Source organism: Cyphomyrmex costatus, unplaced genomic scaffold, assembly GCF_001594065.2.
Source record: "Cyphomyrmex costatus isolate MS0001 unplaced genomic scaffold, Ccosl1.0 scaffold20, whole genome shotgun sequence".
Classification (NCBI taxonomy): Eukaryota; Metazoa; Arthropoda; class Insecta; order Hymenoptera; family Formicidae; genus Cyphomyrmex; species Cyphomyrmex costatus.
In genome coordinates, this window is record NW_017276039.1 from 711,233 (window position 1) to 733,052 (window position 21,820).

At 35.4% G+C, this 21,820-nt stretch overlaps 2 protein-coding genes across 4 annotated transcripts in view; one reads left to right on the top strand and one right to left on the bottom strand.

Annotated features, from left to right (window-relative positions):
- Positions 1–4,703: 4,703 nt before the first annotated feature.
- Brd7-9 (Bromodomain containing 7/9) lies at positions 4,704–11,446 on the bottom strand. 3 transcript variants are annotated; one of them, XM_018538997.1, is made up of 3 exons: positions 11,269–11,446; positions 5,744–7,444; positions 4,704–5,543 (listed from the first exon to the last, which is right to left on the bottom strand). In XM_018538997.1, exons 2-3 carry the CDS (start codon positions 7,332–7,334, stop codon positions 4,870–4,872), a joined length of 2,265 nt encoding a protein of 754 aa, XP_018394499.1. In that variant the 5' UTR covers positions 7,335–7,444; positions 11,269–11,446; the 3' UTR covers positions 4,704–4,869. The 3 variants fall into 3 exon arrangements, with proteins under 3 accessions (XP_018394499.1, XP_018394500.1, XP_018394498.1); XM_018538998.1 differs by lacking the exon at positions 11,269–11,446 and adding an exon at positions 8,249–8,350; XM_018538996.1 differs by lacking the exon at positions 11,269–11,446 and adding an exon at positions 9,633–9,833 and having other exon boundaries at positions 4,706–5,543.
- Positions 11,447–19,198: 7,752 nt separating this feature from the next.
- Positions 19,199–21,820, top strand: part of kcc (solute carrier family 12 member kcc) — a 93,782-nt gene continuing 91,160 nt past the window's right edge. The window contains exon 1 of the mRNA XM_018538986.1: positions 19,199–19,268. Within this exon, the coding sequence (XP_018394488.1) occupies positions 19,199–19,268 (70 nt within the window). The remainder of the gene's footprint in view (positions 19,269–21,820) is intronic.

A 21,820-nucleotide genomic window follows, 5' to 3' on the forward strand; every position in this document is an offset into this window, starting at 1 on the left:
GTTACACAATAATGCACAACATCCTATGAAATGTATGCGACTGTCACGGAGCTAAATAATTAATTTTACAAGTGGTAAATACTTAATAAATAATGAATTACCCTCGGTTGCTCCGCCGACATCTGATACCACCCTAGGCCTCTTCTTCTCCTCTTGCTTCTTCTCCTCCTCTCCTGAGACTTCATTGTCGTTGTTCTTCATCCACCCGCCACGCTACATATACCTTTTTGTACTTCTCACGCCTGAAATAACAAACGGTTTACGTTCTATTCTAAGACGATTACTGTCGCGTATATTATAACAATACTCGAGCTGGGATCGTGCAGGATAAAATCCGCGGAATATGCAGTGCTCGAGATTCTATACATATGATCGTCGTCTTGCGACTGTTTGCCGATGGATTTCGAGCATAAATTTAAGCCCGCGATACATCACAGGATACATTGGAGATTAGAATTCAGTTAGTCAGAATGAAATGGATTAACATTAAAATTACCTTATTGGTCGAATTCTAATCTTCAATTTACAATCTTTAATCTCTAATGTATAATGTGACACGGGCTTTACAAAGTACACGTTTTATCGTGTCAACGATATACACACGCCAAGAACTCACGCCACGCGATCGTTAGTTATCGCGATATGCAACACTGATTACGATTGTACTTAGCGTCACGACGTCTCTCGACTCGCAACCGATCCGTTCCTGTATTCGCGACATTGGCATTGTGTTAAAATTGAAAATTCGATCGCAAATAGCTTCATTTGCAAACAGCTTGCGATGCGCGATAAAACGTGAGTTAATTTAATGACTGTTAAAAACGCGATAGATTGTCCGAAAATCTATGTGCCAAAATTCGATTTATGCATTATAATCACGTTACACGTGATTTATATTTTGAATAATACGAAAACCCACGAAAGACATGTCGTTAATGAACCGTTAATATATCAGGACTTCTCGATTTTCATTAAACTTCAGCGACTCTTCATAAATTTCGTGCATTATTTAAAAAAAAAAAAACTAAATTACTCTCTCTCTCTCTCTCTCTCTCTCTTGTCACAAAGTATATAAATTTTGGTACTGACGGAAAATTCAAAGCTTATACAATACTAAATTTCTATTTAAATTCAAGCGTATTTGAGAAAACAATTTAATCCTCCGGAGCTAACGGCGGATTTATTGAATATCTATTCAATTATATATTGAAAATTTCTTTGTCAAACATTCAATTTTCCTTATGTTACATCTGCAAATGTGGATTACTCTTGTTATAAGAAGTTTAGAATATTTACTCCTTTCGTTCCGTATAAATACAAGAGAAAGCGCACGATAGAAAAATGTTGGCCGACTATTGTGTGCCGTGTATAAGAAGTTGGCAATATATTATATAATTATACTATCTTGGCCAAAAATTATTACGCGCCTATATTATTTCCAGATTTTCACTTATCCGAAATTCTTTTATCTGTATTATTTTCCATTGATTACTGGTATTACACATATAGGTTTAAAAGGTTTTTACAATAAAACAAAGGATATTTCACAGCAAATGTCACAAGTTAAATTTAAGCTAAAACGAAACGTAAAAGGTAGCTAACGTGTATTTTTGATCAAGGTTGTATATAACCGCACAGTATATAACATGAGTACGACACAATTTTAATTGTTTTCCATAAAACATGACTACGACACAACAATAATAATTGGCTGACATTTTATCTGTAATGTCTTAAAACGTGCAAAATTACCTTCAACGATCAGTCGCCGTCGACACGAAATGGCGGAACGGCTTACGAAAGTTACGAGAGGCGATTATTTTCCTCCTATTCCATCATTTCTTACTCCCACGGCTTACGGCTTACTTCGCACATTGAAAACGATGCCATTACGATCAAGACTCAAGAGTCGATCGTAACTTTTTGGCTAGCAGCACTGCTAGCCAATATTCTCTAATTATTCGTGGAGCGAGTTGTATCTACACGCTCCGCGCGCCGCGACCGCGTCCTGAAGGATGGTATGTGACCGAATGTGACGCACTTCACGCGGCTCGAGTCTCAATTTTCAAACCGCGCCGGTCGCGCGCGCGACGTGACGTGTTTATTTACAATAACGCGCTGCGACCTCGGGCAAAAATACGAATATCAGTTAACTGTCCGCCGCGACATAATATCCAACGTACAATAATCAGGTAAAACAAGTTGAATGTAATTAATTTCTTTCAGTATTACATAATTTCAGAAATATATATGTATAGACTATCGGTCGCACAGAATTTGATATATAACTCGTAAAACTTGTAAGAACCTTTGATGGTATTCTGATTATATGCGTATGCATTACGATTATTAGTAAAAATCTACGATTTTTTGTAAATCTCATGACTAAAATAGGCTGTCTATAAAGATTTTGTATAAAGGTATAAACTTAAACCCTTAAAAGTTCTTATAAGTCTTATAAGAATATATCACGAACCTTACGATTCTGCTTCGAATTTAGGCATTATATAGTGACTTTAATCCTTAAATCGGTTGTTTTTCTTTTAAATTGCGTTTAAAAAAAGTATGTATAATCGTGATTTTTAATTAAAATTCAACGACTGTTTTCAAATCATAGAGGACGGATTCCTTTCTCACACTTCCTATATATGCGAAAAGGATAAATATAAATTTGTTTGACGTAATTTTTTTGCGGTTTATGCAGCGAACGTGGCATGAAATGTTTTACGGTTAATTAATATTCATTGCAATTTTATCTTTGGTAGCGGTATACTCGATGTCGATGTGATTACGCCTCTTTCACGTCGAACTATTTTTGTCATTAAACTCAGTTCAAAGAGCACGTGGCGCAAAGGGCTCTGCCTGATTTCCGAAAATAAACTCTCGCATTTGCGTAATCCCGCTGTCGGGATCAGCTCACCGAGCACGCGATACAGAAATACGATTATGGGAAAGGAATTACGTATTTCTCGTAAACGTAAACGCACGTGATTGCATTGTCAGTTGCAACAGCTGAAACGGTATATTGTCTGATATAAACGGATTACCGCAATTGCCATATACATAGTTTTGTTGCTACATCGTCTTTTATACTTTTGCGAGTTATTCTCGAACGTAATTGAAATAAAACATTTTTTTTTTTTTCAGTTTAAAAAGAATTAAAATAGAGAAAATTATATACAATCACGTGTTATTTATGTACGTTTAAGATTAAATCCATCATGCGTGTTTAAAACTGAAAAAATGTAAAGTCACGTTTTTTTATTAATTCTTCGGATCAGTGTCATTGTTAATGACAGTGGGATCTCTATTAAACCTATTCAAGTACACACATTTCTCATTAAAAATATCAATTTAATTTTTTGTTACACATAAATATGGAATATTTTTAAAGTATTCATTTTTTTATATCAGTTATTTAAATTTAATTGTTTGAAATTATTTAGTAATGTTTACTTAACATAAATTTTTTTAATGCGTCTTACAGATCCAGCGTCACTAATTACGTTAGATTTTAGCATTAATTTCGGAAGGTTAAAATTAAAATCCGGGCTTAAAACTAAAGAAAAATGCAAAGTTACGTGCTTTTTTGATAAATATTTTTCCATAGAAGTAAACAAAGCCCGTGGGCAAAAATTCTCTCTCATGATTTTAACTTATAATCTCTTCGTTCCTCACGGAAGTACTCAGAGTTTCTATATTTCCGCTTGTAATTCCTAAGTTTAAAGTTCAAGCCTCGCGAATTGAATCGCGCATTAATCTCTTTGAAACTTGGAACGTTCGCGGAATACGAATAGCCATGTGTATTATTGCACGGTATATAATGTAGATATTTCGTAGTATTATCCGCTTCATTGAGTCGTGATTGATTTTATTTTCGATCATGAGTAAAACTCATTGCGAGCTCGTCTTCCCATTACGGTCTGGAACACTGAATACGCGATAGTGGCTACACACTTATCAGTAATCGATAGCATCATTGTACATTTCCTTTATATGCCTTACGGTATATAGTATACATATACTGTATACGAGATCAGCATTGTGTTCTGATAATGTGGTGCGCCGTATCGAGTATCGATATATGTAAATTACATTCCAATGTTACGAGCATCACGTAACAAATGCGAGCTACTGTGCGCGGAATAATAGATATACGCGCGCCTATAAAAATAAATGAAACTTAATATAATTTTATACTTTACTTATATAAAAAGAGTATTATCAAAAGTTATTTATACATATTTTCCGTTAAGTTCTTCTTTAAATTCTTTTATTCCTCATATTAAAAAGTATAATATACATCGCTCTTTTACTATACATAACTAAAAAAATTGTCACTTTTTTAGTTACTCACAAAAAAAGAAGTATGATAAAAAAAAAGAACATACTTTAATATAATTTTTATTTCTCTACAATCAATCATTACACATAGAAATTAATTTTACAAATCTTTATCATTTAAAATATTTAAACTTATTTTCTAAAGCTTTGTATTTTAGGTTGTTGTAGCAAATGAGCGATATATTAACATGTGTGATATTATGATTAATATATTTATTAATCACTTAATTTACTTTAAAGCTCTTTTTAATATTATTTGTATTTTTAATTGTTTTTTCCGCATTCTTCATTGAAGAAAATGTAGAATAAAAGGAGTGAAAGAAAACAAAGTATAATAATTAAAATTAGACAGGACTATATGATCCAATTTATTAATCATATATGCGAAAGTAGCGTATCAATAGTAAAATGTACAGAATTCTGAGTTAGACTATATTTATAATTTGTATCTATTTATAAATTTATAATTATTACCTATTTATAAATTATGGGGAGTTGCGGAACATTTCGAATTACGCACTCGCACTAAGACTCAGACAGAATGTCTTCTAGAGTTTTATCGTCATGAAGAGGCGAGTGTCCTAACGTAGGATCGCTCTCGAGAAATTCGCGCAGTTCAGACTCGAGATCAGCCACACCGGATGGTTCCGACGTGTTCAGTAAAGACGGCGGCGTCTGATTGCTGTGCGTCATACCGATTTGCATCTGAATTGGCGGCGGCGGCTGATTCGCTCCCACAATACTGATATTTTGATTTTGCTGGGCGGTCGGACTCAGTAGATTCGCGTTCTGAATTGGCGAGGGGGCCGGTAACAAATTCGACAGCACCTGATTGTTGCTATTGCTCGGATTCGGCAGTAACGAACCGTCAGTGACAATAGTGGGGTTGTGCGTGATCGGCTCGACCTCCATGGGCTCTGATCCGCCCAAGGGTGCTATACCCATAGCTCTACGCAATCCGTCGACCGGCGCGATCCCTGACGGTGGCAGTTTCTTTGCTATATCGGTGAGATTGTCTGTGATCTTTTCGGCAAGCATCACCTCTGCGTCCGGTGCTTTAGGAACATTGGAGAGATGGGCCGGTGGCGGTGCTGACAAACGCTCGTGTTGAACCTGCTTCAACCGACCCAGCATCTGCGATGTATCGTCAAGACGACTTTGTAGAACAGCACGTTCCTCGCTGTATTTAACATCTTCTTCTATAAATAGAAAAAAAAAACATGTAATTGGATGGAAGAGAAGTAATTTTAATTTCGAAATTATTAAATTCTAATTGACGATGTTATGAAACAAAATATTTTCTCAATACGTTTTGAAATAAGAATAATGAAACGATAATATTTTCAATTACTTAAAATAATACTAGATTATTCATTTTCATTGTTACTACCATAATTACCTAAATTGTCTAAGAAGTTTATGTCGATACCGATATCCGATAGTGTCTTCAGTTGTTCGATATCAACCTTAACCTTATCCAGTAACGGAATGTTACGATTCACGTCTTGCATGGGTTTTTCCAATAAATGCTTTATCTTTTCCTCCTCCTCCTTCAGTCTTCGCTTTTCCTCGATGAATTTCTTCGTTTTCCGATGATCGCCACCCGTGAGAATGTCTAGCAGGTCGTCGACCATGGTCAACGTGTAATCACAGTCCTTGGCGAAGTCTAGGATAGATTCAGCGTATTGCACGGCAGTCTCGTCACCATATGTTTGATAAACTAGGTCGGTTTCCTCTTTGGTAAGATTCGCGAATGTCGAATCGTAGCTAGGTGCATATGAACCGAATGCACCGTAGTAGAGGGGTTTCACTGGCTTCGACATATTTCTTCGATCCTCTCGGAATCCAGCCAATGCTCCGGTACCGTGATTCAATTTGCCTATCAATTGTCCTAGTGACACAGGTCTTTGATTGGTTCCAGGAATAATCCCGTCCCCGGGTACAATAATCTGCAAGCTGGTAGTGCCATCCTTCTTCTGCCGCAGGAAACCCATCTTCGAGTTGACTCTCTTTAAACTGAGTTTCTCTGCCGCCGCTTTGGCCGCACCTCTAGCTTGTTTCAGTATCTCGTCTGGCGTCAAGTCGTCCGGTATCGCCTCAAACTTACCTAAACTAGCCAGTCTCATTTTTCTTTGATTTTCTTTCCTGAGCTCTTCCGCCTCCTCATTACGTTCTTCCTGTTCGCGTTCTTGCTCTATTTGTTCCTCCGTCACAGGAGCATTTGGATTATTAAGATCTTCGTTGCCCAATTCAAATCCAAGCTCCTCCTTCGTAATATCGTTCATGTACATTAGAACTGGCCTGAGTTGTCGTAATTTCTCTGGAGTGACCATTTTCAAACCAACGTGCAGCAATTTTTTCGCTGCCTTGTAGTAGATGGTGTCGGGATGATTATACGTCATGGCGTTGTCGCACATGAGCTTGAAATCATCCACGAATTCTTGCAAATTTTGATAGTTATTGTCGTCTATCTTTTGCTTTATCGTGCTGAAATCCATCGGATTCGTAATTATCTGAGAGTAACCAGGCGCAATGCTGTCTGTGACTGGCCAAGCGAAAAATTGCTGTGGATCTCGCTTTTCCATGGATCTTAATAAATGCTCTAATAACCTCTGGAGAGGCGTGCGCTCTGCTATCTTTCTGAGGACGCATGTCCTGGGTTCGCGATGTGGCGACAGAGAGCTTACGTTACCACTGCTGATCCTTAATTCGCCACCCGATGGCGGTCTGGGTGGTAACAATTGATTGTGATTGATACAAGTCTTCTTGGGTACAGGCTCTACCAGATTCTCATCGGCATCACCAACTGATTCTTGACTCGATTCCTCTCTCCGCCTTTTCTTGTCTTTATGATGATGCTTGTGTCGTTTATCTTTCTTTTTCTTCTTCTTCTTGAGTTTTTTGTGACCAACATATCTGTCATATTCTGCGTCTCCTTGGCTAACGGAATAGTTAAGACCCAATTGTTGTTGATAATGTTGCGAAAGCATTGTGGTTTGACTCGGCGACTCGCTGCCGTGCTCGGGTGTTCCAGTACTACCTCCTACTTTCAAGATTAATTTCAGACTAGGCGGCTTATCCGTCGTTGTGTACTGACCCTCTGTCAAAGAAAAAGAAGAAAAAAATATAGTTAGCCATCATTTTGAGTATTTAAAATGTCTTTTTAAGCAATGTACTAAAATTATTGCTCTAAAAGCCAAATGTATGATCCGTTGAAAAATATGCCACATGCAGCAATCGGGAAATTTTGCAGAAAGATTATGCGGGACGAGATACAACATAGTAATATAAAAAAATACGACGTCGGAAATGTTGCATGACATGAAAATACCGAAAGGAGATGCAAATGGTAAACAGATATAAAATCTACGATCATTAAGGAGAACAGGTGGATAGGAATTGTATCAACGATGATGTACAAATGATTTTATTAACAGGATATGTAACCTTGTTTTCACATTCAACAAACTGGAAGCGAGATGGAAGTATAGCTCGACTTATAAATTAAACAAATCTTAATATACGCTAGAAAATAATTTTCATCGTTACATCAAATCGAATAATCGGTGGGAGTAATCAGGGAGAGCAATCATTTAAATTGAAAATACCTCGTTAGGAGGTCAAGCGAAGCATATGTGGCTCTTAATGCCACGATACATAACAGCCATAGGAATTATACGATTGAAGTGCAACAGGTTTGTCTGCGTAATTTGTCTGTAATCTAAACGTATATGTATACCACTCCGTTGTCACAAGCAGAAACTTTTAGCGTAAGAATCTTGTTGCACTTCAACGGGTTGAACAGACAAAAAAAATAAAAGGGTTTGGGGCACTTGATAATTTTCGAAGCACAGCTAGCTTCTGTCGTGCAACCAGTCCATGTCCGTTGTTACACGTCACTTACTTCCACGTCGCGCCTGTTGCTGCGGAATGCTCGGTTTATACTTTCGTATCCACCTCGCTTCTACTCCAACCTCACTCTCAGTTTGTCCGTGGTGAAAACGAAGTCAACATTCCTGTGCATCATTAAACTATGAGTATGAGAAGGATCCCAATGAAAATTGGAAAGAGTGGACCGTTTTACAAACAGAGTCACAAAGACTTATGGTCCATCGCCCCAAGGCATTCTCATTTTTCATTTGAATCCTTTTTTTAAAATGATGATTGACATAAAAGTATACAGCTTGGCTTGGTGCAATATAATGATGCCGCAGTAACATAAATTCTTACAAATCTAATTCATTACATCTATTTCTAGCATGGACAAAGCTACATTATGGGACGAGTTTCCTCACCAATGGGCCAATGCCAGTTTCCATCAAAGTAGATTAACTCTAATCTCGATTCAACTTGTTCGTTTTTTTTTCTATGTTCACGTCTGCTAATGTAGATTAACTTTAATCTTGGTTTAATTTACTCTTTATCTTTTTATAATTCTTAGACCTGGAGATAAATTGTTTTTCTTTTAGGAGACACAGTAGACATAAACGTCGTTTATCTTTTTATTCGATGAATAACAAAGATAAAACTTATATCACTCTATTTCCTAATAGGAAAACACTAAAGATTAAAAATAAATTAAATCGAAACTCATTTATATCATATTGGTATTAATATGAACACTAATATAGTGAGAATTGTATAAACATCACATGGTGTTAAATTTATTCAATATCTTTTAGACTTTTCAGAGTGTACATTGCTAGAAACGAACATAAGAATTAGAAAAAAAGATGAACAATAAGTTGAATTGAAAGTTAATCTATTTTGAAAACTAGAGATCTTGTAACAGAGAGCGTGGCCACAAATTTTGTCAAAATTCCATGAGAAAAAGATATATAATTTCTCCTTGTATATACAGTCTCATTCTAATTTATACTATTTCACTCGTTAACTTTAATTAATATTACAGAATAATAATGTATATATACAAGAGAAATTAAATATACCTTTCTCTCATAAAATTTTCGATAAAATCGTTCGTAGCCTGTTTCTGATATGAAGTCTCTATAGTATAAACGAGCATAAACCGTTTGACACAGATTTTGACATTACGGTGTTATAGGCTATTTATTTTTCTCGAGACGAGAGAGGCGAACGGCCGGCGACAGTACGTTGTCGGACGATTACCGGATCAAATACGGGCGGTAGAAAACAAAGAGTTCCGAAGTACGAAATTAGAAACTAGAAGAAAATCGTCGCAAACCGTCGAGGACGCGAGATACGATCGCGGAATCTCGATCAACTGGAGAAAGTCGCGCCTACGTCGTTTCCCATCCGTTCCTCACCTTCGTGCCTTTCGCGCTTGTGCTTTTTGTGCTTCTTCGAGCCCATGTCTCGAATACGTTCGACCGCAACTCCGTACTCCGAGATCAGCTATCGGCGTCCCTTATGTGAGTTACCGCAACGGCCTGCGAGAGTGCCGCGCTTCGTTCTGTACACAGACAACACGGCGGCGGCCATTGATGATGTCACGCTTATCGTCCCGCCGTTCCGCCAGTTCCCCTCGTTCCGACTTGCCGTCATGGCGGCGCGTCGCGCGCGTCATTTGAATATTTCGAATAGCGTTCCACGTTCTATTATGAATAGTACTCGGCAGTTCTTATATTCAAGGCCATCTTATTAAGATTCTGACTTGAGGTGTCACAAACCAATCGGAAGAGTCGAATTAGCGTCTTAAGACATTACTTAGACGGTCTTGAAATAAAAACCAATTATGAATATCGGCCATGTTTTATTTTTTCATCGGGGATCTCGATATCACACACGTTGGAGTTTAATTCAACGCATTTAAATTATTATCACTTTACAAACCGCAAAAAAGGTTATATTGATTGAAAATTCGCGACAAAAAGCGTGAATCGATCTAATTCCGGCGAGGCAAACAACGAAAAAGTATATCCTTGATCTAAAAATTTGTCTACTTAAAGTTTTTCGTATAATGTTTTAGTATTTGTATGTAAATTCCAAAATTTTTTAGAATTTTGTATAATTTTATAATTTATTAGAAAATATGTCAAACTTTTGATATAAATTGAACTTTTCAAAAGTGCTGAGAAAGTTTAAATTTTTTCTAAAATTCTCCATATATGTAAATTTTAAAATATTCTAAAATTTCTAAGTTTTTTTTCATTCTGTAATTCCTAAAAAAAACTTGTAAACTCTGAAAAAATTCAAGGTACTGTTTTAATAATCCTCATAAGTCCAAAATATGATGGTTTTGAAAATATCAAATACGAGAATTTTTTTTCACCAGAATGATACAATTTTTTCTTAAAATTCGTATAATTTTTGAAAACTTCTGTATAATTTTATCTTTTTTTTTTTTTAAGTATAAAAATTTTTTCTATACAATTATTCATACATATAAATTCCAAAATATATATATTCTAAGAGTTCTCATTCTATAATTTTTTCAAAGACAGCTTACTCTGAAAAAGTTGAAGGTACCTTTTCAGAAATCTTCACAGACTAAAAATATGATAAATTCTTCAAAACATAATGGAACATGACAGTTCTTTTCACCATACTTCGCGTCGATGAGATTCCCGGCGACTTGAGCGTTCCGTCGCGAAGAGAGCGAGAGAGAATGATAGACAAAGGAAGAGACGGAGAGAAAGGATCTTGGATGTGTACGTTTCATCTAGAATCCTCGCTCCAACGATATATTTTCGCTCTCGGCCTCGGCGACGAGCTCGCGCGTACCCTCGATGACGAGAACGAGAAAGCGTCACTAAAATACACCCGGCTTAGTTACTCACGCGAAAGTCAACTTTGCGTTTCGAAGATGGCGACCGTTGCGAGTTTACGAGCGTTCGTCCGTTCGTGCGGCGTACGCTCGACGGGCGACCGGGGAAACCTTCCCTAACCTACAAAAGGCGTGCCGGCTCGCGACGCTACCGGACGCCGCGACAAGGTACTCACCTGCGCTGATCGTGCGGCACGTAGACGACGAGATCCTCCCGGTGGTCGGCCAGCGACTCACCTCGCGCGACGAGCGACGACTCGGCGACGCGATTAAAGGGACGGCTCTATCAGCTGTTTCGCGCTTGAAACGCCAGACTGTGCGAGAGGAAGGGAGAGAGAGAGAGAGAATGAGAGAGACAGGGAAACGCCGCTCGCGCGTTCCTGCGGGTTGTGACTAGCGAGCAAAAAAAAAAAAAAGGTAAAGAGTAACACAAAAGGAGCGGAATACCCGCGCGCACTCCCGCGCCGTACCTCATCTCGTCGACGCGCGCCGACTGAAGGACTGAAACTGAACTCGCGCCCTTCCGTGTGTGAAATCACCGTCCATGGAACACGAAATTGATAAAAGGCGGATACGGTGACAGACGCGACAGACGGGATGATACGCATGTCGGTAACAATAAAATTTTCTTCTCTACCTATCTCTTCCACGGGCGCGACGTGTGACTTTAGATTATTTCCGTCGATGGGTGTCATACAGCATCACCTTTTGAAGTAAAACGACACTGGATTTTGACATGGAGTACTTCCGCGACTCCGGTTTCTGGAGACAAAGTAAAGAATGTCATGTCGATGTCTACGCGTAATTAGAGATGAAATTCTTTTTACGTTGGAACGAAATCCGAGTAGAAGTTTTGCAATAAAAAAAACTATTTTTTAGCACAAAAATGTGTGCTTGCACTCTAAAAATATCGCAGTTTTACACCATACAGTATCTAAAATACATCTCACCGTGTTGGTGTTGTATCAACACTCATGGTGTGGATTTGAAACCCATTGTGTTGCATCAACACCATCATAATGTAGATTTAAAACCCATAATTTAATATCAATATTATTACGATGTTAAATTCACATCATGTTGCTGTTAATATTAATACCAACACGGGGTAAAAATTATATAGACACTATTATATCCAGTATTAAATCCATAAAATTAAATTTTGTAATAAAGAAAACATATAATAAATTTTTTTTTATCTATATAGTTGAAACGTTTGTTATTTACGTTATTTCGGTATTATTCAACATTTTTTGTCTTTATAACTTCATACATAAATATTTTTAGCATTGTTGCAAACTTAATGGGTTGATAACGCCTTTTTGAAACTAGATCTGACAATAAGTAGTCACCGTCACTAATTATGAGTCATTACACTACAATTTCATTGTTTACAGCAGGGGTGGCCAACCCGCGGCACGCAAAGCGTTCTCATTGTCGTCGACGTGTCTAAAGTTATCACAGCACATGCTGTTAGAGAAAAATTTAGAACATCCAAAATTATACAGTGAAATAACAACGTCCTAATTTATTCTTTACATTTGCATTTTCTGGCTGCATTTGTTTTGTTCGTTTTCATATTGAACTGTTTATTTTAAAACAAATGTAAAACAGAACACAGTAAAAGAAATACATTTTGTTAAACGGAAGAAATCTTTTGCTCAATGCAAAAGTAAAAAGTAAAAAGCAAGAGGACAGTTTTATTTACTTAATTTTGTAACAAAATTGTACATCAAAATTTGGAACTTTTATTGTAGCACGTCAAATAAGGTTGGCCACCTCTGGTTTACCAGATATTAGATATTTTTACATAAAGAGCTTTTAAATGAATGGAAAAATTCCATGTGAATTTTAATAAAACGATAAAGTATACTGTCCACAGAAAATACAATACATATCTGAGTAAAAGATTTGTAGAGGGTAGAATAATAATCAGTTTTTTTTTTACTGAATATTTTTATTCTTCTTTTTTGTAATTTTTTATCTCTGTGCATGCACAACAATTCACGAAGAAGCAGCGAGAACGGAATAGTACTCGCGCATAATCGGTAATGTTTTATGCATTATATCTCGGGCGAGATGTAGACAGAAAATGATGATTCTCTTCTGGGTGAAATAAAAAAATAGCGACTTATCTATGCGTCTTGTCGTCTGAGCGAAGGCGTTGTCCAAGATAACAATCATGTAATCTTTTTTCTAGGGTAGAAACGTGAAAACTTTTATCATTGGAGGTATAATAGAAATTTTTCACTTTTCATGTTTCTTCGGTCTAGAGAATAAGTTACATGATCTCTATATTAAAAAAGAAACACGAGCGAGAAAGAAGGCTTCTCCGCGATTACACGTCGATTCTGCCGTATCGGTGATATCGCATCACGTCATATAACCCTGAAATTATCGCTTCTTCTTCACAAGCGGCACCTGCTTTTCGACAGTTCCGATCGATTCCGGTGTGTAAACTTATTACTCGTTGGGAAGCGAAAATTTATTATATCCATGTTTTCTTCAATTACCATCCAAAATACAGAATAAAGATTGATGTTCAGAGATTAATGTTCTTTCAGAAAGATTTATAAATAATAGATGGTCTTGCGTAATAGTTTGATGCTTTTCGATATATAAATGTAATTGAATGAGTGTATTTTTATCAAAATTAACGATGAATTGTTAAAGTGATATATCTGTTCTGAAATAATGCAGACATTCGGACAACTTCCACATCACGTTTAAAGCATCAGTTCTCGTCTATATTATAGATTGTAGAGACGAGAGTATTATCACCGTACCGCTCGACTGAACACCACGAAAATAATGTTTTTTTTTTCAGTTTATTTGTGGCATTTAAAAAAAAATAATAACTGTATAACAAGTCTCAGAAATAAACTTAATACCTACATACACCAGTTCTCGTCCGATCATTGAAGTCATAAAATAATTATCAATAGAATGTTAACGAAATTCTGTATCCAAAACACACAATATGATACTAGAATATTAATTTGAATTCAAAAGTAATCACTCAATTCACATGCTCTGAATAGATTAACATTAGATATTAACTGGGCACTATAAATGATAAGCAATGCCTCGGAGCTTGCTTCATATGGTAGATCTAGAAGGAGCGTTCAATACTATATATTTGCATCTCTCGTGGAGAAAATAAGAATTTTCGAAAAAAATGTCTGCGAGCTTGCATAAGCCTGAATGGATCGTCGGAATTGAAATAGGTACACTAAATACATAAACAACCAAAAATTGTACAGCAGAACTGGTAGGTATAAAGAGAACCGATAATTTTATAATTAGTTTAATCCGAGAGCACTTCTTGCAAGCGAGTAAAATAGAACAGTTTAGTATTTATAGCGTTGTACCCTAATCATACTATGAAAAAACGCTATACATCGAATTTATATCATCAGAAGCTTTCTTATACCTTAATCGGAAAGGGTATATACAGGATAATATGGAGATTCCGTTAATTTATCACTCCCCCAGACACAATAGTAACAAGAAACTAGAATACCCCCAACATCTCTTTAGTAACAATAGGAATATTACATGGCGCTACAGCATGACTACTCCAAATAGAGAAAATCTGAAGAAAACAAAAAAATTTTATTTTAAAAAAGGGCTATTACTTTCATATGAAAGTAAACAATATATTATTGCTTATTGTATTACTATATAAAGAAATAACATTATGAAAACGATGGACTACTAAAGCCAAAGAAAACCATCCGAAATAATCAAGCTAATCGGACAACGTTCAAATCACGTTCAAACCACCAGTTCTCGTCCGATCACTGAAGTTAAGCAGCGTTGAGCACGGTTAGTACTTGGATGGGTGACCGCTTGGGAACACCGTGTAATGTTGTCTCTTAATTTTTTTTATTTTTTACCAAGCTAAAAAGATATACGGCAAGATCTATTAAGGATTGTGTGTAACAATTAACTTTTTTTTTAATAATTCTAATACTTTATATGGAAAATAATTAGAGAAATCATATTATATGTAAAAGAAATCATACAATTTTATTTAAAAAAATGGCTATTACTTTCATATGAAAGTAAACAATATATTATTGCTTATTGTATTACTATATAAAGAAATAACATTATGGAAACGGTGGACTACTAAAGCCAAAGAAAACCATCCGAAATAATCAAGCTAATCGGACAACGTTCAAATCACGTTCAAACCACCAGTTCTCGTCCGATCACTGAAGTTAAGCAGCGTTGAGCACGGTTAGTACTTGGATGGGTGACCGCTTGGGAACACCGTGTAATGTTGTCTCTTAATTTTTTTTATTTTTTACCAAGCTAAAAAGATATACGGCAAGATCTATTAAGGATTGTGTGTAACAATTAACTTTTTTTTTAATAATTCTAATACTTTATATGGAAAATAATTAGAGAAATCATATTATATGTAAAAGAAATCATACAATTTTATTTAAAAAAAATGGCTAAATTTTTTGTAGTTTGTTCTCACGTTTCGCATATTCTAGACTAGATCTAAAGAGGATTAACAAATTAAACTTGATGGTAACAAAACCAATGCGAACCGTCACCAATTGTTCATGTGTAAAAAATATTATATATTGAAAAAATAACAAATACTCTAAAGAAGATCGTTTCACAGACGAGAACTGGTACTTTAAACATGGTTTGAACGTTGACGAAAGTATGTGCTGCATTTTGCTCGTATTATTCTACTATGCAAAAAAATGTAAAAAAAAATTGTCAACGTATATCGAAACTTATCTCAAAAAATCTGCAAAAATCTTTGGGATGCTTAAAGACTATTTTACTCCGAATATCTCCACTCGGAAGTAAAAATAATATGCTACTAATTATTAATTAGGCCAATTATCACTTATGGTTGCTAGATATAGTTCAATATAAATGCAGCCTTTATGGAAACAGTAAGAACTTTCGAGAGAAGATGTAGACGCGCCTGCATGAACGTTAACGCAGGATCTGATTATAAACATATAGATAACCAGTCATTATATGTATATGCTATAAAGCTGGCATCCTGCAAATTGACAATTTTATATTAAATAACTTTAATACGCGTGAACGTTTTTTTGTAGACAAGCAAAATTCATTACAATAATTAGATTTTCAGAGCTTTATACCCAAATCCCTTGTACTTTGAAAAAGCACTTAGTAGCGGATTTATTCCACCGAAGCTATTCTATACTTATAAACTCATTTGGTTACATTCAAGATGCCAATGGCGTTCCAATAATCTATAATTTCCCTCTATAGGCGTAATAATAATAACAAAAAGTTACAATACCTACAACACACTGTTTTTCCCAATGCAAATAAACTTAAATGTAAAAAAACAAATTCGGAATACTGGCTTGACAAAAACTAGACATAAGCAAGATCTCAGTCAAACAAACTATATAACTCTTTAAATCTCATCTAGATTATTTTTTTTTTCCAAAACCGCCCACGTTGAATAAGCATAAGGTTTTTTGGAGCACATAGTTTTTCCTTTTTTTTACCAGTAATTTGTTTTAATAATCAGCTCACACACTGCGTTTCTTTTACAAAACCATAGATTGTATTAACAATTATTATAAATATGCGAGCGTCTAAGGTACCGCTATTATATAACATACAAACGTAAATGTTACTCTTTTTTTTAGTTTATAATATCATATGTAAACAAGAAAATGTACATCTCAATAACCCGCAATAAACTAATTTTTAAATTAATTAAAATTACCAGTTCTCGTCTGATCATTGAAATCAAGCAACATTAAGCACGGTTAGTATACTTGCATGGGTGACCGCTTGGGAACACCAATCTTTTTTTCAAAAACTCAGCGTTTGTTAATAAATTTAATATTTAATTGTGTTAATATACTCCCCTCCCTCAGAATTTTTATCCTACTATATTTCGCTTATATCTTCACGAGAAAAGAAGTTATGATTGTTACGAAACCTAATATTTTAAGTTTTCAAATATTCAAAGAAGCAATTTATTGATATAATAATAATAGAATATAATAATAGAATAAAATAATAATAGAACTATAATACACCTTCCGAAAAAATTTTGTACATATCCATGGATCTAAATATTTGTTATAGAAGTAACTATATAAAAGTCGGTTAATTTCGTCAGAAATATATTGTGTCTTTTATTCGAGGGTACGGTCAATTCGATGCTACAAATGCTCTAAAGCGTTTTTTGATTGATCAATTTGTAAAATTCTTTCTTTTAATTGGTTCGTCAAACGCCTCAAAGCATTTGTAGTGAAACTTTGACCACAGCCTGAAATCGCATTCTCCACGCGCGACACTCATGAACTTGCTAGTTACGTTACTGTGGTTACCCACGCTTGCAATGGATGGTGGTGAAACCCGCAAGAGGGCGAACTGACACACCCGATATCGTGGGTGCGCGATTACGAAAAAAAGTATGCAGGAATATACATATATCGAGTCACGGACGATTTTTTCTGTCGCCAATTTAATGTTCATTGGCTGCTTGCTGATTGTCTCATCCTCTCGTGCACTTTTTACGTTTGCTGCTCGTCTTTATCTTTTTGTTTTCGTTCTTGGTTTTATTGTCCCTTTTATGGTCATTTTTATGATAAGGTTTCCTTATTTTACTTCTCTATTTCGCAATTGCTAGCACGCAAAAAATTTAATTCAATTTAGTCAGAAATAGAACTCAATGTTATTTTTTAAAATTGTTACTTTTCTATTGAATGTATTTTATGAATAATCTAGGTTCTTAAATAAAGAGTATATAAAAGTTTTTATACGTTGAGACAGTTTATTTTTCATTTAATATTATCACACTTAAAAGAGGAACAATAATCATAATCATATTTTTAATTTAGGACAAAAATTGGAACGTTTTATAAAGTGGAACAAAGAGTTAAAAATTGAGACTATCCCTTCTAATTTGAAATACTTGGTCATCTAGTAGCGTTTTTCATTGGCAGAACTCACAGTGCGTACTCAGTGAATTTTAAAATCGTTGTACACAAATCGACGTAAAGATGCATGTTTAATAAAGGTATAGAAACGAGTTAAGCCACGAAATCCTCGATATATTTTAATGTGCTATTTGATAAAACATCAGGGAATGGAAAGTTACTTTTTAAAAGTAACTAGTTACAGTTACTCGTTACCGAGTAAAAAATGTAACTAGTTACAGTTACAGTTATCGCTTTTTAAAAGTAACTCGTTACAGTTACCGTTACTTGAAAAATAACTTTTCGTTACTTTTCCGTTACTTTTTTAAAATTAATTTAAAAATGTACTTTTGCATTTTTTTTTTTTATATGTAATACTGACAAATATATAATTTGATAAAACATATATTATAGACATTAAATCAATTGGAGTATCTCACTTTTACATTTCAAATTAGAGTAATGTACAACGGCTTTAATGTGTATTGGGTACGCATCATTTCTGCCAACGAAAAAAACATCATAAATTTCAATATCTACATAATATTAACCGATATTCGTAGTCGATTCTTATATTTGAAAGATTATCTTTTAAATATAAGTCTTAAAAGTATGTATAATCTCTTAAGATATTATAAGCCAATCAGAGGACTGTATTAACGTCTTAAGACACTACTTAAGGCGGTCTTAAAATAAAAATGGTCTATGCAAAAAGAGCGTCTTTATTATTTCTTTTCTTAGAACAATGGACTTCAACTCTCCCCCTTCAACACCCTTCGCCGTGTCACCCTCCGTTCACCCCTCCCGTGCAAAGCTGTCGCGACGCTCCTACTCCCCAGTCACTGCCCTTACCCCCACTCCGCGTCGTGCCATTCCGCGTGAAGATAACGCCGGGCCGATCGCGGCGTTCAACCGGCGACGCGCACAGTAGCGTCCCGTAATTTCACGTTGGCGAATGGGGAGCGCGCACGCGAATGGTCGCGCGCGAATGTGTCGATTCGTACGCATCGGGTATCACCGTCGTCTGTGTGTCGCGCGTCGCGGGTGATCGAACGGCGAATTTAGCTTCTCGTCCCCCCCATCCGCACCGCCTCGTCTCCAGGAAGCGAAGAAAAGGACAGCGGCGGAGCAGTGACGGTGGACGGCAAGCAGGAGAGGCATGGAGAGGTTTCGGGTGACGCCGGCGAACAACGCCGCGTGTTATAGTCGACAATCGGTACGGGATTATGGTGAGTTTGTCCGCTCCGTTTGTCTCCCGGTATGAAAGAAGTAGTGCCGCATACAGCGTCGTGCGTTGGTCATTTTTCCGCACACGAAAGAAAGAGATGGAGATACTCCACGTGCTCTCTGCGGGAAGCATACCCATACACGCGCGCGCGTGATGTGTGTTTACGCCGGCCGCGTTTTATATACGAGACACGAAAATGCGACCCACCATGTTGCGCGCGACCGCCACTCGCAGCTGGCTTCGCGTCGCTTTCACGGAGCATCGGCGACACGACCGGCGCATGTTTGTCGCAGGTCGAAACCATAGCGCCACGTTCTCTCTTTGTGCGTCTAGAAAGAGATCCGGAATAGAAAATATAGGGATACATTATCATAAAGATAGTCCTTCGAGTATATCGGGACAAACCAGGATAAACAACTGTTTGTTGGGCAATAATCGAATATTTTCTGGAGAACTTTGGAATCAGATTGTCCAAGTAGAATAAGATCGCGATATTAAAGTGATGCTAAGATGAATCACGCGATCAAAAAGTTACTTTTAATTAGAACTGTTATTTTTGACAAAAATTTGAAGCTTTTGAAAGCAGTTGAATTTTCAGAATTAATTGAATCTTTGAAGTTTAAAGTGCTTTTTGAAGCTTCGAATCTTTCAAGTTGTCAAAAGTAACAGCCCTACTTTTAATCCTCGGGAGCTAGAATTATACTCTTTTAATAGTACATATTCTTTTTGAGATCATAAAATTTCTTGTTATTAATTAAAATGTTACATTTATAAAATTATATTAATAAGAATTATTAATAACAGTTAGAAATATTCTTTTATTAAATAAATTTAATACATGAAAAAGAGTCACACTCCTTCTGCCTTTGAATAATTTTTTTTTAAGTATACATATATATGTATATATATATATATATATATATATATATATATATGGAAGCTGAGTGTTTCGAGAGTTATTTCTGTATTTATTTTCATTTTTGGAATAAAACGTTTCGATAATGTTGCAATTTTATTAGGATAAAAAGAGCAACCTGATAATGAACTGCTCCACTGAGGTATTTTCTTTATTTAGGGCCGATTGTTCTATCTTTCGGGGTAAAATTTACCTGTTAGGTAAATTTGGCAATCCACGCACGTGATTGGGTAATCTTGCTACTTACCTAACAGATAAATTTTACTAAAAGATGGAACAATCGGCCCATACTTATGTAAAATATGTATACATATACATATGTATGCATATTTTTCTTGCGATTCAGATGTGGTAATTCTATTCGGAAGCTAAAATTTGTAATAATACAATTAATTTATAATAACACATAATTAATTTATAATATAATAACAATAATTAATTTGTAATAACACAATTGCAGAGTTAGGTTGCACTGAATTTGTGAAATCCATTTAATATACGTTGATTAAAAGGCATTAATTTCAAAAAACTAAGGTGACTTAATTTGTATAAAAAAGAATAAATACAAGTGTCTTTTAATAATCCAAATTTGCAGATATAACATAAAGAAAATTAAATTGTTTGATATTCATGTAAGAATACTACAGTATAACAGATGAAATTAAAAACTAATATAACAACTTTTATTTTTTATCTTAATATATATTAATTCACAAACAAAAAAAGCTGCTGTACTATTCTAATTTATCAGAATCTTTGCTCCAAACAATCATTACAGATAGATCTAATAAATCCATCGTTAGCTCCGGATGATTAATAATAATTAATCATTCTGGAACCACATTTTGACGCCATTTTAATACCATGACAATTCTTGTTCTGCTTGGGTAGATATCGATGTTCAGATAATGAGTAATTTCTTGCGAAATAGAGCGAATCGATGAACGAGTGATTTTAATAGTCATTGACGATCGTCGCGTTAAGAGATATCTTTACCAAGAAGTGTTAAAAATACGTCGTAACGGTGGGAATTAATCATAGAATCAAAGTAGAGAAGATTAATCATAGAATCAAAGTAGAGAAGAATCGTTGTTACAGAACGAAACACTTGGCTTGACAATAGATATAACGGCGAAGCCGATCAAGCGCAAGTTGATAAAGGATGCTCGTACAAACGTTTGCGATTTGAATAATATTAACTTCGCCACGTTACTCATACGCATTTGCATTAACAAGTACATTCAGTTATTTGTACTTCCGTATCACTAAGGATCATGATGAATACGAAACGTGTCTCCGCGATAAGAATCTAGAGAATTTATGATGTTTTAAAATTTGGAAATGGAGAGTCAAACTATTTGTAGTTTAAATAAAATTTCAAATTTTAGAATTTTGCTTATTTTGTTTTATAATTGTACATATTTTGATTTACGTAATGCGTTTAAGTGCTGTTTTCTTACGAAGTCTTATACATATGTAATAAGAGAGTCTTATTTTTAGATATGTTGTAGCACACTTATGCAAAATCGCGTTAAAAGAAAAACACGAAAGAGGAATTAAAATTGTTTCATAAATTAACATGCAGAATTTTGTTGAACGATCTATATATGTAGTATATATATATATATATATATATA

What these genes read in the sequence shown, in the direction of transcription:
- Brd7-9 (XM_018538996.1), bottom strand. Translation starts at nt 9,678, where the DNA reads ATGGGCTCGAAGAAGCACAAAAAGCACAAGCGCGAAAGGCACGAAG. An exon ending in CAAGCGCGAAAGGCACGAAG is followed by an intron (nt 7,445 to 9,632) that starts GTGAGGAACGGA and finishes TTTCTTTGACAG; the next exon opens with AGGGTCAGTACACAACGACG. An exon ending in AAACTTCTTAGACAATTTAG is followed by an intron (nt 5,544 to 5,743) that starts GTAATTATGGTA and finishes TTCTATTTATAG; the next exon opens with AAGAAGATGTTAAATACAGC.